The 17,210-nt window shown below is 40.7% G+C and overlaps 1 protein-coding gene and 1 long non-coding RNA gene across 7 annotated transcripts in view; one reads left to right on the forward strand and one right to left on the reverse strand.

The window, feature by feature from the left end:
• Positions 1 to 249: 249 nt before the first annotated feature.
• On the forward strand, positions 250 to 3,928 carry LOC138359180 (uncharacterized). Its single transcript, XR_011225849.1, has 5 exons — positions 250 to 557; positions 1,620 to 1,840; positions 2,302 to 2,355; positions 3,155 to 3,225; positions 3,784 to 3,928. It is a non-coding gene; the product is annotated as an uncharacterized lncRNA (long non-coding RNA).
• Positions 3,753 to 17,210, reverse strand: part of LOC138359177 (uncharacterized) — a 271,321-nt gene continuing 257,863 nt past the window's right edge. For 3 of the 6 annotated variants that reach the window (XR_011225844.1, XM_069318147.1, XM_069318146.1), the window contains 3 exons: positions 12,810 to 12,972; positions 11,466 to 11,564; positions 3,753 to 3,851 (listed from right to left, as the gene is read on the reverse strand). Coding sequence is in view for 2 of the 6 variants with exons in the window: in XM_069318147.1 (XP_069174248.1) it covers positions 3,845 to 3,851; positions 11,466 to 11,564; positions 12,810 to 12,972 (269 nt within the window). In the remaining 4 variants the exon portion in view is untranslated. Of the gene's footprint in view, positions 3,852 to 11,465; positions 11,565 to 12,809; positions 12,973 to 15,739; positions 16,118 to 17,210 lie in introns of those variants that run through there. The other 3 variants (XR_011225840.1, XR_011225843.1, XR_011225841.1) reach the window with 3 other exon arrangements.

Consider the following 17,210-nt stretch of genomic DNA (forward strand, 5'->3'; position numbering starts at 1 on the left):
TAAATCCTCCCCGGCCAGGATACGAACCCATGACATAGCGCTCGCGGAACGCCAGGCGAGTGTCTTACTACTGCACCACGGAGACTGCTTGAATCACTAAACATCATTTAATAACTATATGCCTGTTAAATAGAAGATTTTAATTGTTAATAGCATTATGTATGTTAATAGCATTAGCATGTACAAGAATGTAACAACTCTTGTTATATTGTCGTTTTGATATGGAACACGTACACATATGCGAAACGTCTAAAGCTGGTGTCCGAAGTAGTAAAAATATTAGTGTGCGATGTTGTCAATGTACGGAGTGTCTTGTATCCGAGTCCATAGGAATTACCGTTTGTCCTGGTGCCATCTATGTTTTGACAGCATTACTATTAATGTTCCCACGTTATGTGATGATAGCTATACGGGTGTTACGGTCAGTTGCTCTTCTATATATGTTTATGGAGAACGTAGGTGATTTGAGGCAATTTGCGGCCTGAGTGAAATAGTATCCACGCGGTGAGTGATGGAGGAGGATATATACTGCTGTGTACTCGACCAGCGGGTGAGAGGTAAGTTATATCGAACAATTATGGGGAATAGATGGGTTATCTTAAGCGTAGAATGTCAGGTAACCGGTAACTACACAGATGGGGTAGTGTTTTTTAAGTCTTTATTGACTAAAGTGGAACATTACATTATGCCTTTAGCTGAACAAGTCTACTGGTGGGGGAAGTAGACGGGTTTTATGAAAGTATTTTACCTAAATTTGTATTTGGTCAACTAGTTCAGCAGTTACCAGGGAGGGTGTTCCTTTAATTTAATCTAAAAATTCTAGCCGGACAGTGATTAAATAAATTGAATAGAACGAAGTGGTTTGCCAGGGTGCTTGACATTTAGTTTAGTTCACTTGCTATGCAGCCCATGCTTAAAGAATGCAAGTTTATCATATTGAATTTACCGTAGTTTTACTTCATTTAATATACCGTTTTTACCCTATTTAATTATGTCGGGTAAAGGCCGGTCGTGGAAAGTTCCTAATATAGCAAGTTTTAAAGGAAAAGTTTGAGTTAACTTTAACGCTTACGTTAGTGACCAATTAGCTTAGTCTATTGTGAGGAAAGTTACTAGAATCTAACATTGCAAGTGCCATTTCTCTACTCTTTTTGAGAAACATGACTAGATACATGAATCGCATAATTTTATTACTAAATGTTCATGGATTAGGTTGCATAGTTGAGGAAATGGTGATGATAAGGTTTGTGATTGTGTACCTTGACTTCAGCAGAGATTTTGATAGTGGCGCAAAATTGATAGGGGCTCGGATCATTGGGAATGCTGACTGAAGTTGATTAGGTCGTGGCTATACCAAAGAAAATTAGTATAAATGGGGTTAGGTTGGGAGAAGTGTTGTAAGTAGTGCCTAAAAGCTCTCCTTGGACCTCGGTTATTCGCAAGATTATGGTTTAGACTGCAATAGTTGCAGAATTGGCAAATAAAAAATACCGATGCCCTATATAGTTTTGAAATGGTAAAGACTACCAGATGCAGTTTAATGCTGACAAATGTAAGGTTTTGGGGCTAGGTAAAGAAGAGATAGTTGTAGATTGTTAAGAGTATTAAATTTTTTGCAGGTGGTAAATTCTCCCCGAGCTGGCACTGCTCTCCAGCCTGGGATGTTGATTGGTTAGTCTTCAACTGCCTCCCAACATGGTAGTGAGGTCCTGAGCTGACATGCAGTGAGGAACGTGGAAAGCTTCCTGAATTGGCACATGGTATGCCTCCCTTTCAAACCGGCAGCTGGCACAAATGTTCCAGCTAACATCAGAATAGTGGATGAAGCCCACACTAAAATGTAAGTGGTACAGTAAACGGACACCCCCCCCCCCCTCCCTTTTGCAACCCGTTCTCGCAAATTTAATAAGTCAATATTGACTTACTAGTTGCGTGCATAGGTGATGCATTAACATAATAGTTTCCCTTGAAAAGCTTCATAGAAAACACCGACCTTGCCTAACCTACTTAGTATGTTAAGCATCTTACTGCTTTGTAATTAAAATTACCTAACCTATACCTATAATAGGTTAAGTAACAATTGTAATTACGAAGCTATAAGATGCTTATTTGTTGGAAAATAAAATTTGTATAGGATGTTGACTTGAAGTGACTATAGCTTTGTTTGTAATTAAGATGGGACAACAAGATACTTAGTGTGCCATTTAAAATGGTAACTGTTAAACTGGTGGTACAGGTATGAACAAAATAATGTTGCTATGCAAATAACTTTTTAGTAATATTTACTGTTCACATTGACAGGTTGTGGAAGGTCCTGGCAACAAAGAGCTGCAGGAAAATACTTGCAGATCTACAGTAAGTAGTGTTGTGTACATTGGAATTAGAGGGTAGATGTTAATTGCTAAAAACCTATTAAATATTAGGGTATGGAAGTCTAGGCTTAGGCTAGTGGGTACCATATCTGCAAGTTTAGTCCTTTCAGGAATATATTGAATAGAATGGTATGTTGAAATTGTGAAAATTGTAATGTGGGGCATTAGATCTTAAACAGTGTAGTTGAGGGTGTTTTATTAATAATTTTAATGAAATAAATCTTTAACATTAAATGTTTGTTAAATAAGCTTTAATCTATAAATGTATAACACTGTTAAGGGTAATCATGAATCAAATAAAGTTAATGGCAGGAATAGTTTTGTTTTAAGTGATTGTATATTTCCCTTGAAAGTAAAAAAAAATATTCAATGTTTACTTTAGCTTGGTTTTAAATTTATATAGTTTTCCAGAATGTGGTTAGCAAGTTAATTGCTTAAACAGAATCAGAGTTGTAGTAAAGGTTAATCTGAATAGATTTGCATAAAAGTAAAAAAATAGTAATAAATTAAACAATATAGCAATGGCTAAAGATAAATGTAAATTGCCATTGAAGTGCAGTTGGATAGTTTCTCAAATGACATTTACTGAAACTTGGCAAATTGATGCCATATATATTTATATTGCTAAATTAGATCTTTACTACTGCTACTAGAGTATGTAGGAAAGGTAAATTCCTTAAAGAACTTTTTCCATCTGAATTTGTAAAGTACTGAATGCTAATTTGAAAAGTAAAGCAAGATTGGCTTTAAATCTGAAATTAATTTGTTGAAATATTTTTCAGGTGAAAGTGATTATGATGCATGGAGTGGCTTGGGGCTCCTTTACTCTGCAAAAGGAAATCTACAAAAGTGGGTGAGTTTGAATTTGATGTTTTAGCTATATCAATGACCTAATCTTAATTCTCTTATCTAGTCCATTTATAGGTGTGTAACCATGTCCTACTGTTACAACCCACAGGGGATGATGCAGTTTGTACTGATCCTACCCCATTTCATAAAAGGGGACCAGGCAGTCTTGCAGATTTCCCTGGCTTGGCTTTTTCAGAGCTTTGCTCTACTACCCATCTAATAGATGGACTAGATTTGCATAGGTTTAGGGACCCTTAACAATGGTTACATTGTTAATTCTCACAGGGCTTGTTTGCTGAATGGGTGGTTGCATCTAAAACTTTAGTGTCTGGCATGCATTGTACAGTGCTTTCAGTAAAGCATGTACAATGTGTTGATGGCACTAAAGTGGTGGATGTAATGCACCCATTCAGGGAACAAGCTCTGCACTGAAACCAGAGGAAGGGATAGGCCTTGCTGAGCCTATCTTAAAAGATAGGATGTTAGGATTTTTGGGCTTATTATTAGGCATTGGTGATAATAAAAGTAGTGTCCCTGTTTAATGTTTATTTTTCTTTTACAGGTGATTGTCTCTGGAGTTGTCTTGGCCTTTTGGATCTTCTGTTCTTCTAGGAGCATCTGTCTCACAACCTGAAACAGTAATAAATATTAGATGTATTATAAATACTATATGTAAAACTTACTAAATATAACAATTTTAATGAAAATACTTTATATACCTTATCCTGAAATTGTTTACTACTATTGATGCAATGTTTAAACATCTGAAATTTTACTTTGAAAATAAATACTTGGTAAAATTTACACCTATTTGTAACTTGTTACATAGGTGCATGCAAAATGCATTGAAAAGATGTAAAAGTGGACTACCTATTCAATTTACATAAACTAACAAATATTGCAAATTAGTCATATTTCAAAGTGGAAGAAACTTTAGTCAATATTTTAGTTTTCATATTTGAAAGTAAATTTAAAGCTATGCAACACCTAAGCTTTGTACAAATTATGATTAAATTAACTAAAGATCATTGTTAAATTTACAAAACATTTGAAAAGGGACACTGAAGCATCTATACAACATGGTTTTCACAGTGATTAAATTTAAGTTACCAAAGCTCTTAAATGATTGATTTGTCTGCCAAACTCGTCAGATATTCCAAAATATTTTACCTAGATCAAAATCATAGTAATCTGTTTTGCCCTTTCAAACAGTCAATTAGTTTGACCTAATATCTGCAAGGTCCTGAAGGAATGGAATATTTTTTTTAAAACCATTTGCTAAAAACAAACCCTGCATAATGAACCTGCTCATTTTTTCTAGAAATGGTAATTGCAACATTACCAAAGGCCATTGTTTTAATAGCCAAAGTACCAAATGAAAGACAAAGAAGCAACAAACAGGTACATGGTAGAAAGGACAAAAGAATGGTTATGAGGACCCTTTCATTTGTTAAAGAAATGACTGGAAAAAATGCTGTTATACCACAAGGGGTCTTAACCCTTGTCATATACATCATTGACATTAATCTAAATATTACCAACCACAAAAATTGCTGATAACATGTTATAAAAAAAATAAAGAATATAATATTGAGGCCTTAATGCAGACCTCTAACTCTACAAATAGTAACAAGACTGGCATTTTCCTAATATAAAACAGAAAAAAATCCAAGACTTTGCACATGAGCCAGAACAATCCATATCACAACTACCACATTAAAATGAAACAACAATGAAGGTAAGGTAATTACCAAAAGAAGGCACCAAACCGGGAAGGCCATGTAGCACCATCAAAGTGCGAAATAATCAGAGGGCGCTAAATATCACCAAGAACAAAAACGCATAAGGCGAACGATATCAAAAGTATCAGATTCACCTAGAATTCTATCGAGGGACAAGTGACTGCGAGGGACGGTCGGAAAGCAAGACACGCTCGTCCTGGAAGTCAGGACATTCAACAAGGATATGTACAACTGTAAGAGGGACAACGCAATTCGGACAATAAGGAGCAGGGCGGCGCTCCATTAAGTGACCGTGGGTTAAGCGGGTATGACCAACCCACAGCCGTGCCAAAGCAGTGTCCCACCGCCGGTTATGGTGGTAGGAGGAAGGCCACGGGGACACACTAAGTTTGAGAGTACGCAGCTTGTTACCAACCACAGAGGACCAACAACCCTGCCAACGGGGAAGAATGAATAACAGGATAAAAGTCGGAATAAGGAATACCTTTACGGGAGATGGGACAAGAACGGATAGCTTCCTTAGCAGCAGCATCCGCACGCTCATTGAAACACCAATATGGCTGGGAACCCAGCAAAACTCTACTGATTTAAATTTACTAGAAATAAGAAACAGCCAATGTTGAATCTCAATGACCACCAGATGGACAGGATTAAAGGACCCTAGAGCCATGAGGGCACTACGAGAATCAACTACAACCACAAAGGAGGAATGAGAAAGCAAGAGCCACAGAGCATAGAGAATAGGATAAAGTTCTGCCGTAAAGACGCTAGCCTCCGAAGGGAGGCGACACATGTAAGTACGGTCAGGAAAAACAACAGAGTAGCCCACACCATCCGCAGACTTAGACCCATCAGGGAAGATGGAAATAGAGTGGGAGTGCGAAGAAAAGTGCTCAAGGAAGAGGCTTTTCAGAATTGTAGGAGGGGTAAAGGCTTTAGTAATACAAGTCAAGGACGTACAAAACTTGGGAAGGGGGACTCTCCACGGAGGTAATGAAGGAACAATACGAGGAGAAACATTAGAAATATGAACAGAAAGAGAATCCTGTAAGCGACATAACTGGACAGAAAGTGGGAGACAATGAAGAGGAACAGGAACCACAGGAGGAGGAAAAGTCAATGCACGACAGAGGCGAGAGCAAGGATGTTGGAAGGACCGCGCAAGATAGCGAAGACAGTAGCGATCACGGCAGTCCTGAAGAGAGAGAAAGCCAGTGTCAACATACAAACTAAGGGCGGGAGTCGAAGGAAAGGCAACAGAGCCGAGACGCAACCCAGTATGGTGCAAAGCATCAAGACGGCGAAGAGTAGAAGGAGAAGCAGAAGAGTATGCAGGGCAACCATAATCGAGTTTAGACAGGACGAGAGAGGAATGCAAATAGAGGAGCGTGCGCCTATCCGCTCCCCAAGAAGTATGGGACAAAACCTTAAGGAGGTTAAGGGCCTTAGAGCATTCAACTCGGAGGCAAGAGATATGGGCTGACCAAGACAAACGAGTGTCAAAGACTAACCCCAAAAGCTTCGCGGAATCCCTGTACACAATGAGATGACCATAAAGCAACAACAATGAAGTAAAGGTCCTTTCAGTAAGAATCTATCATTCACTGAAAGTTGCTGCAGTTAAAAATAAAAGAAAATACAAGTCCCTAGAAATAAACAAGCAACCTTTTTGACTAAGGAAAGAAGGTAGTTATTCTACTGTATAAATCTAAGTATTCACTTAGATAACTGTATCCAAGCATAGAGGTTCCCCCCCCTTCCCTTTCAGAAAAAACATCTACTTTCGAAAAAGTTTAACATTGGCCAACAAAAATGATTCCAGAACTAAATTGCCTAATACCAGGAACAACTGAGAGCCATGACAAACACTGCAACCCTCTCCTACCCCCAAGTCTTATGCTATTTATGATCCAAGGTAATTTGAGATACTATACTCTACTTCCTACAGACGAGTCTAGTGAGAGGGTGATCTCCTGGCGATTAAATTGAAGCACGATACAGGTGTCAACGAACATCAGTCAGCCCACTTGTCAGCACAGTGGATAACTAATGACATCATAATCTGCAGTGTTGTATGCCTCCCTGTGGCCATTTAAATCAATAAAACACAGGGTTGTGGCAATGTTTACAGCATAAGGCAAGGTATAGAGGAATCCTGGAATGCCATGTAATGTGTAGTCCTTGAATTTGCTTTAGGCAACCAAATTGAATAACAACATTTCTGGTGTTCGGCTATATAATCCGACTTTCTCATTCGGTATAATGTTTTAAACCTAAATAGGAATTCACTTTAAAGGTCAATTTATTTGGAAAGTGCTAACCAGATTCCAAATTACTGAGCTCTGAAAGTACTACAAGGCAAGTTTAACCGAATGAGTGTTTGCCTATCCATACCCCCATGAGGTATGTGACAACACTGAATAAAGAAAGGGTCTTTGAGCATTCACCGTGCAGGTATTTGACATGACCAATATAGCAAAGTGTTAAAGATCATTCTAAGCAGTTCTGCACAATCCATATACTATCAATTAATATAATTGTACAATGGTGCTTGGTGGATGATATTTCCTATTAAAACTCATTGGACAACTGTTTGTATTAGACATTTTAAACCGACAAATGGTAGCCCTAGATATCGCACTACAGTATTAATTACAAGATGAACAATGTAAAATCAATACCACAACAGCAAAGGATGACTGCTTTTCAACAACCGACAAACACGCAGGTCTAACACCAGCCATCCCGAGAGAGGATGTCCCAAGCATGTACACCCCACAACTTTACATCGCCTTTGCTACCTCACGCGAGCACGCAACAGCATGAGGATGCCATACTCCCAAACCAACTCAATGCACTTTGAGGCTTTAACAACTCAACATTTAAAAAGTTGATTTAAAAAATCAAACACCTGAATTTTTCCCTAATTAAATTTACTAGGGAAATGCACACCAAGCCATGAAACTTACAATGAAGATGAACAAACTACACACAACTGTCACCAAACTTCCACATACCACCCCCCTCTCACTCCTGCCCTCCCTCCTTAGGTGCTCTGATTTGCTGAGCACCTGAGCCACCACCACTCACCTCTTGTTGTGAGAGCCTAAAGCATGTTTGGTTGCACTTTAAAAGTTCCCGAGTGTACTCGCCTAATTGTGAGTACCGCCTGCCCGGTTCACCATTTTGTTTTTCAATCTACCTCAATTTACCCCTTTACAGTCAAATATTATGCAAAATTCTGTTTAAGACTTGTCCCTTCTTAACTTAAATAACTGCTTTGGCCATCTGCAATCTTTCTAGGTGGGTAACAATGACTCTTGAGGCCAGAAAGGATTTATCAGACGGCGATCATAACAATACGGTACACACACAAAATCACAACCTGATATACACTAAGCAGAAAATCCACTGGAGCTGTGAGGCGACGTAAACCCTTGCCCAAGGCACTGGCAGCTGCATACTCTACCACAGTATATTACTGACTTTGTAAAAGTCTTACAACCGGATTTCCCCATAAATCACAGCAAGTTTTGAGGCCACTCCTTGAGTCAACGTCTTACGTAAGCCCTACAAGCACTCAGGTGAAGGCTGAAGCAGTTCAACACCATACGCCCCAACTTCAAATACACAGTTGAGAGGCGGGACCAAAACGTGATTTTCTGTGTGTGCCTGAAGTTGGGGCATACGGTCTTGCTTCACCCTTCACTTTAACCTTCACTGGCGTACTTCAGGGGTTTTATTTAATACTTGGACTGGCTTCAGTAGGGCCTCCAGACTTTCTGTGGCTTTACAAGTGTCACGTGAATCCCCTGCATAGCAGTGGAACTGCCTTTTCCCTTCACCTTCAATGCCACTGCACTGGAAGTATACATCTACACCAGCCCAGAAGAGTCATCAGTCCTGCCACCTCTCCATACCCCCCAGGGCCTGGCATGGCCTGGTACGACTCAGAGGCAAGCCGGGCGCCACTGCTAACTGGCAGTTTGTCCCCACAAACAAGCAGTTAGCCGCCTTCAACTGACAGTGGTCCAGCTCAACACAAAGGCACCGCCAGCCACAACGAGCAGTTTGCTAGTTGACCAGATGTCCACCTCGTGTTGACACTGGATGAGTCATCACCGCCGGACTATATAAAGAGCGCTGCCTCCCTGGAGAGGCAATCTCTCCCTTAGTGCTCTAGGATCACCTTCGTGTCTCTAACCCGTCGTCCGCTTCCAGCCAACGTCGTGTGACTGATGCCATGGTGGTATGGTAGCTGTCTTCAGAACACCAGTATATCTTCATACTTTTATTCATTGCTTATAGTTTATTTTTTGCATTTAAGGTCATACTAACTTGTTCACCTTTGCATTACATGATAGTCAAGTATTGTCATGTGTTATTTTTGTTCATTACTATTTCAGTAAATTGTTTAATTATTTATTTGATAATTTTCATTTGTTTCCACCTGCAACTTACACACTGCAAGGCCAATAGCAGCATTTCTTTCATTTATGTGAGGGAGAGCCATACCATCTTGGTTCAGTATAGCTGTGATACCATAACCCGTCACACAAGATATCCAGTTGTAAGACTTTTACCATCAGTGGTGGTAGAGTATGCAACTGGCAATGCCTTTGTTACAGGTTCGCTTCATCTCACAGCACCAGTGGATTTTCTCACACATTTGAATACATGAAACAACTTTATTTGATACATTCCAAACCAAAGTACTGTACAGTACAGTAATTATCAAACCATCAAATGTGTGGGATAATCATAGTGCGCTAAATATCACTAACGTCGCCAATACAAGAACAAAAACGCATACGGCGAACAATATCAAAGGTATTGAATTTACCAAGAATTTTATCGAGGGACAATTGACAGTGAGGGATGGTCGGGAAGCAAGACACGTAAGTCCTGGAAGTCAGGACATGTAGAGACAACGGTTTGGACAATAAGAAGCAGGGCAGCGCTCCATTAAGTGCCCGTGAGTTAAAAGTGTATGACCAATATACAACCTTGCCAGAGCCGTTTCCCACCACCGGTTACGGTGGTAGGAGGAAGGCCACGGGAACACACTACTCTTAAGAGCATGCAGTTTGTTACCAGTAACAGAAGACCAACAACCCTGACAACGGGCAAGAATGGGGAAATGAATAACTGGGTAAAAGTCATTATAAGGAATACCTTTACGGGAGATGGGACAGGTACGGATAGCTTCCTTAGCGGCAGTGTTCGCACGCTCATTTAAGAACACACCAATATGGGTGGGAATCCAGCGAAATTCCACTGTCTTAAATCTACTGGAGATAAGAAACAGCCAATGTTGAATTTCAACTACCAAAGGATGGACTGGATTAAAGGATTCTAGAGCCATGAGGGCACTGCAAGTGTCAACTACAAACACAGAGGAGGATTGACAGCGAGAAAAGAGTTGATGAAGAGCATAGAGAAGAGCATAGAGAATAGCATAAAGTTCTGCCATGAAGATGCTAGTCTCAGGAGGCAGGAGACACAAAGGTGCAGTCAGGAAAAACAACAGAGTAGCCTACACCGTCTGCAGACTTAAGACCCATTGGTGAAGACGGAAATAGAGTGGAAGTGTGAAGAAAAGCGTTCAAGGAAAAGGTGATTTAGAACTGTAGGAGGGGTAAAAGTTTTAGTCATGTGGGTCAAGGCTTACAGAATTTAGGAACGGGGACTCCTCCATAGGGGCAAAGACGGAATGACATGAGGGGAAATATTGGTAACACAAACTGAAAGAGCATTTTGTAAGAGAGACAACCGTGCAGAAAGAGATAGGTGGTGAAGGGGAACAGGAACCACAGGATGGGTAAAGGTCAAGGCATGACATAAGCAAGAGTGAGGGTGCTGTAAGGACCGTGCAAGGTGGAGAAGACAGTAGCGATCATGGCGCTCCTGTAGAAACAGGACGCCAGTTTCAACATACAGGCTTAAGGTAGGTGTCGAAGGAAAGGTACCAGAGCTGAGCCGTAACCCAGTATGATGCAGTGTGTCCAGATGGTGAAGGGTAGAAGGAGAAGCAGACGAGTAAACAGGGCCATAATCGAGTTTAGACAGAACGAGAGAGGAATGTAAAGAGAGGAGCAGTGTCGATTAGCTCCCCAAGAAGTATGGGACATGACCTAAAGTTAGTTAAGGGCCTTAGAGCATTCAACTCGGACGTAAAAAATATGGGGCGACAAAGACAAACGAGTGTCAAAGATTAGCCCTAAAAGCTTTAGCAGATTCTTTGTACAAAAGGGGATGACCCCTGTTACCTAACAGTAAATAGGTATCTAGGAGTTAGCTGTTACAGGCTGCTTCCTAGGGGGGAGCGTGTGTGGGAGAAAAAAAAATTTAGTAGTTAACCACTGAACTGCTCTGTCTCCAAATAACACCATGGTGCACAAGAAATAAATTCTTTCCAAAAATTTGTTTTCTCTTCTTATATTGTTAAAATGCAGAGTCTGATCACGGGGAAACTAAACAAAAAATATTGTATGTGACTTACTTTAGCTGCGATGGAGCTGGGAAGTTGAGCAAATTATGGGCGCTGAGCGTTGGAGCGATGGGGGTCTGTCGGCCCCGCCACCCCGTGCGACGGCAGTTGCTGCGAATAAAATGTTGCGCAATTATTTTGAAGTTTCTCATTCATTTCTTCCTTTTTTTTGCTGTAATATTATTTAAAAGTGTGTAATTTGTGGAATTTATATAATTAAAAGTATAGAACATCGCTATGCTCAAAATTATGGGCCTCATATATGCGACATATTCTACAATCAAACAGTGCTTTTGCTGTTATTACACTATATACACACATTGTATATACCCATCTACGTATGTATTCACCATAACGATCCACTATGTTGGTATGGTGAGCCCAAAAAACATGATTGAGCTGCCACACCCTGCCAGTCCTCCCTCCCTCCTCCAACACATTACTCGCCAACATTCCTCCTCCCAAAATACTGTTATTGTGTTTATTACACTATTTACACACGTTATGTATAAGTATGTACATGTTTTATTCATGTACATACGTACATACTTGCCATCTCCTCACCTCTCTCTCTTGCCTACTTAATGCTCTTGCTTCCCTCATCTCATCACAATCGACTTTATAATGGTCCAGGACGGATCGAAATGTTGTCGTCTATTCAATTTCCAGTGTGTGGTTTGGTCAACAATGAAATCTTCATGCAAGATCTTATAAAGAAAACCCCTAGAACGAGCTTTGCAGATACGAAAGAGTTTAAGGTGAGTAGGGGATGGTTTGAGAAATTTTGAAAAAAGACGTGGTATTCATAGTGTTGCGAGGCATGGTGAGGGTGCCAGCTCAGACAAAGTAGGGGCTGAAAGATTTGTTCGTGATTTTAAAGATTTTGTAGATACTGTATTGATGGATATATTCCACAACAAGTGTTTAATTGTGAGGAGACATGGCTCTTCTGGAAAAAATTGCCGAAGAGGACATACATTACCCAAGAGGAGACGTCACTGCCCGGACACAAGCTAACTTGGGCTAACTTGTGTCAGGATAGGCTAACTCTTTTGCTGTGTGGCGATTTGAAAATTAAACCCTTGCTCGTGTATCATTCCGAAAATCCAAGAGTTTTAACAAATATATAACTTGCAGAAAAACTGTGATGTGGAGTGGTTTGCCCTGCCATCAAAAAATATCTGCAAGAGAAAATTTTGACACTCAAGGTCCTGCTTCTCGACAATGCTCCTGCTCACCCTCCAGACTTGGAGGATGCATTGTTGGGGCCACTTTTTTTTTTTAGGGATATTCCTACATGAGCCATGAGTTTCTGGCTAATGTACCAATGACATGAAGGAGGAGTTTTCAACCTACCTTGTGTTAGGTGTGCAGAGGTCAATGGTTGAACAAAATGTCAGGAGCAAAGGGGGGCGTTTGCCTCTTCGAACACAATTGCGACCATCTTCATCTCTTCGAACTATCCTAAATGCTCTCTTCACCTGTCTGACCAAATTGGGTGTCCAGACCACCTTTGAATCTGAAATTGTAAAATTAATAGCAATTTCAGAATATTCAGTCCATTTATACTAACAAAATTATACATACAGTACTGTAATTGAAATTTTACAGAATGATAAAGGCAATTTAGCAACTTTGTTAAAATGCACACGGGGGAAATACATGAAAATAGGTTAATATTGTTTGTAAGGTTGATGGGAAATGTTTATTACTTTTATGATTTAAAAGATGTATAGCCCTAATACTCCATCCTGGGTGCATTCCACCAGGTAATGACCACAGCAAAAGTTTTCCACGAGGCTCTATTGTCACACAAACTTTTCACATTTTCAAACTTGATTCATCTTCCCCCCCCCCCCTCATTCCAGGGGTTTTCTTTAAAAGGTCTTAATGCAAATGCCTTGGTTTCTCACAAATGATGGCCTCTGAAATGCTATCACCTGCTTACTCCTTGTTGTGTATCCAAATTAATAAAAACTTTTTAACATCCTCAAGTGTTTGTGTTCTTTGTTTCGGGATTGTTGATATGCCTTTTGCCACTTTAATGCTCATAATGTCCTTTTTCTTAGCAAGTATAGTGCATATTGTTGACATAGATTTGTTGTACTGCCTAGCTAGTTCAACAACCTGTGCACCATTTTGATGTTTAAGAATGCTCTCTTGTTTTTCCTCTATGGTCATTCTCACATGTGTTTTCTTGGCTTGAACCTTACCACTGGCTTTCTTGGGACTCATTGCAAGATATATCATAACAAATTTTATGTTCAAATAGCCAAAAATCCCAAAACAAATGTAATGCTTTACAAAGAATTCAGGCGCGATACTTACTAGGCAGGAGACACTGGTAAACTGAGGCGCGATCACCATGCCACCACGCGCTAGGTCAGCCCATACGTATATCAACAAACTCCTTTCCCGAGGCAAAGTTTGTAACCCGATTCAAATTTTTCGAAGAAATTAGGCTCGTAACCCGAAAAGTTCATAAATATTCATTCGTAAGCCGAGGTGTCACTATATACAGGTATAACTAAAAAATTAAACTCAGGATTACTTTCAACCCCCACCCCTTTTACTCTACTCCATCGCCACCTACCTTCACCCCCCTCTATGATGTACTCTTCCATAGACACCTACCTTTGCCTCCCTCCTCCCCTCTACTCCTCCATCATCACCTACCTTCACACCCCCTCCCTTCTCCTCCTCCATCGTCACCTTCCTTTCACCCTCCTCTATGATGCACTCTTCCATAGTCACCTACGTTCACTGCATATAATGCTCCCCTCTACTCCTCCATCGTCATCTACTTTCACCCCCCTCTCCGCTCTACTCCTCCAGGGTCGCAGACAATTTCACGAGCGTGAGAACTACGAGTTCTCTAACCACTCTCACACTCCTACTCTCTCACCAGTCAGGGGGAGGGAAGGAGGGAGGAAATGAAGGAAGAAAGGTGGGGGAGAGAGAATAGGCAGGGGGGAGGAGGGCCTAGATACATTTCTTCCATATAGATAGGTAGACTGAGGGAGAGCTGCTTGCCAAGAGCCCTATCAGACAGGCTTCCTATTCCTCAACCCTCCCTAATATGCCACATCCTGGTCAGGACAACTTGCTCGATTGTTATTCTTGGTGTGACTCGAGAACTGACCTCGAGGCGGGGCATGGATTATCTCCCTGGGGCACTCACCTCCCTGCCCCAGCTCTCTCTCTCTCTCACAATCTATCAAGGGTCTAACATGAGGTCATTGTGCCTACCAGAAGTGTATATGTCCAAGGCTGGCCACCTGTCTGGACCATTCAAATGTATAAACACGTAATTAGTCTATTAAAATTATATATAGTGCTACAATTATAAATTAATTTGTTCATGGTCATTCGTTTATCAGTATTTTAATATGAGGTATATATACGCATGTATGTATAAGTTGACGTACACATATATGATTATGTGTATGGAATGATTATGATTATGTGTAATCATATATGATTATATCTAATGGAATGCATTAGTAAGTGATGTGGTGGAGGCTGACTCCATACACAGGTTCAAGTGTAGATATGATAGAGCCCAATAGGCTCAGAAACCTGTACACCTGTTGATTGACGGTTGAGAGGTGGAACTAAAGAGCCAGAGCTCAACCCCAGCAAGCACAATTAGGCGAGTATATGAACGAATGCACATGTACACTTTCAAATGAATTAAGATACCTTGAGATACACAATGACTTAGTTTAAATAGTTTAAACACATTATGGTACTGATTTTGACATGCTGATGTCTGGAAGGGAGAGGGGGTGTGGGGGGTTATTGTCTGAGGTGGAGGACCAGAGGAGGGGGTCAGTGGAAGGATGGTGGCTGGAGGGATGCCATTGTTCTAATGGTTATGAAAACAATTATTGATGGCAGGAATTCAGTGGGTGTGTACTTCACCCGCACCATCACCATACTGTGCCCTGCTACAACCCCCCCCCCCCCACTCCACCCATGCTGTGCGGGGCGTATTACACATTATGGGATAACCGACTGTCTGTCCATTCCTGTCTGCTCGTTATGCTGCCCTTCCTTTTGAAAATTGTCTGCTTTATCGACTTCCTTCAAGACCACACGTTAGCCTCTTATCACGCCCTTATTAGGCCAGGTCAGGTCAGACTAGGCCAGGTCAGACTAGGCTAGGTAAGGCTAGGCCAGGTCAGGTCTGGCTAGGTCAGGTCTGGCTAGGTCAGGTCTGGCTAGGCCAGGTCAGGCCAGGCCAGGCTAGGCAGGGTGAGAGAAGTAAAGCGGCAGGTACTTACGTTTCCGAGAAAGTAGCGGCGGTAGTATATTGTTGATTTAGATTCGACGACATCCTGAAGCTAGTAGGTGGCGGCCTCATCGCTCTCGAACTTCTTGTTGTTGTAGGGGATACGAGGCACACCCAATATCCCCCTTACATTGATCACATCGCACACTAATATTTTTACTATTTCGGACACCAGATTTGTCTGTTTCGTATATGTATAATTGTTCAATATTAAAACCACAATAGAATGCTCTTAACAGTTACAATTTTCAACTTAACAGCCATATAGTTGGCAAGAACGCCGCCCGCCAGTGCAAATGTCTCAGACCCTGTTGGAATATAACCAGTCTGTCAATCGGGTCAACCCAAGTGTTGCGTTTCCATATGTCGTACCTAGTAGCCAGAACGCACTTCTCAGCCTACTATGCAAGGCCCGATTTGCCTAATAAGCCAAGTTTTCATGAATTAATTGTTTTTCGACTACCTAACCTACCTGACCTAACCTAACCTAGCTTTTTCGGCTACCTAACCTAACCTTAGGTTAGGTTAGGTTAGGTAGGGTTGGTTAGGTTCGGTCATATATCTACGTTAATTTTAACTCCAATAAAAAAAAATTGATCTCATACATAATGAAATGGGTAGCTTTATCATTTCATAAGAAAGAAATAAGAGAAAATATATTAATACATGAAAACTTGGCTTATTAGGCAAATCGGGCCTTGCATAGTAGGCTGAGAAGTGAGTTCTGGCTACTAGGTACGACACATGCGTTTCCAAAAGGGTCGCCCATGTTGGAATCGGTGAACGCCCTAGTAATATTGTTGAAAACATCTTAATAACTTATTAAACCAAAGGTCTTTTTATGTCAGAAGAACGGCAGAAACTAGATCTATATATGAAAAGTCTTTCAGGACAAAATTTAAAGTAAAACTAAAGATATTTGTAGTTGTATAAAAGTTGCATTTTTCATCGGTCGTAGAGCCGGAAATCCGCAATATTCGTCTCAGAACAATGATTATTTCACGCAGAATCGTTAATAAACGTAAGATTTTTATACGTCTCAAGAAAGATAGAAACATAAATTTACTTTAATCTAGTTTTACTTTAAATTTTGTCCTGAAAGAGTTTTCATATATAGATCTAGTTTCTGCCGTTCTTCTGACATAAAAAGACCTTTGGTTTAATAAGTTATTAAGATGTTTTCAACAATATTACTAGGGCGTTCACCGATTCCAACATGGGCGACCCTTTTGGAAACGCATGGAAACGCAACACTTGGGTTGACCCGATTGACAGACTGGTTATATTCCAACAGGGTCTGAGACAGTACACATGTCCACATCCCAATGCCCGCCCTTCCAGGACTGGGGGTGCGGGGGTGTACAATAAACTATACCCACCTCCGGCGGCAGCTTGTCGAAGGCGGAAGTGTAGCCTAGACAATTTGTCATGATAATTAGTGATGGCTCTTATTTTGATTATGG

The sequence above is a fragment of the Procambarus clarkii genome, chromosome 89, assembly GCF_040958095.1.
Source record: "Procambarus clarkii isolate CNS0578487 chromosome 89, FALCON_Pclarkii_2.0, whole genome shotgun sequence".
NCBI classification, from domain to species: Eukaryota; Metazoa; Arthropoda; class Malacostraca; order Decapoda; family Cambaridae; genus Procambarus; species Procambarus clarkii.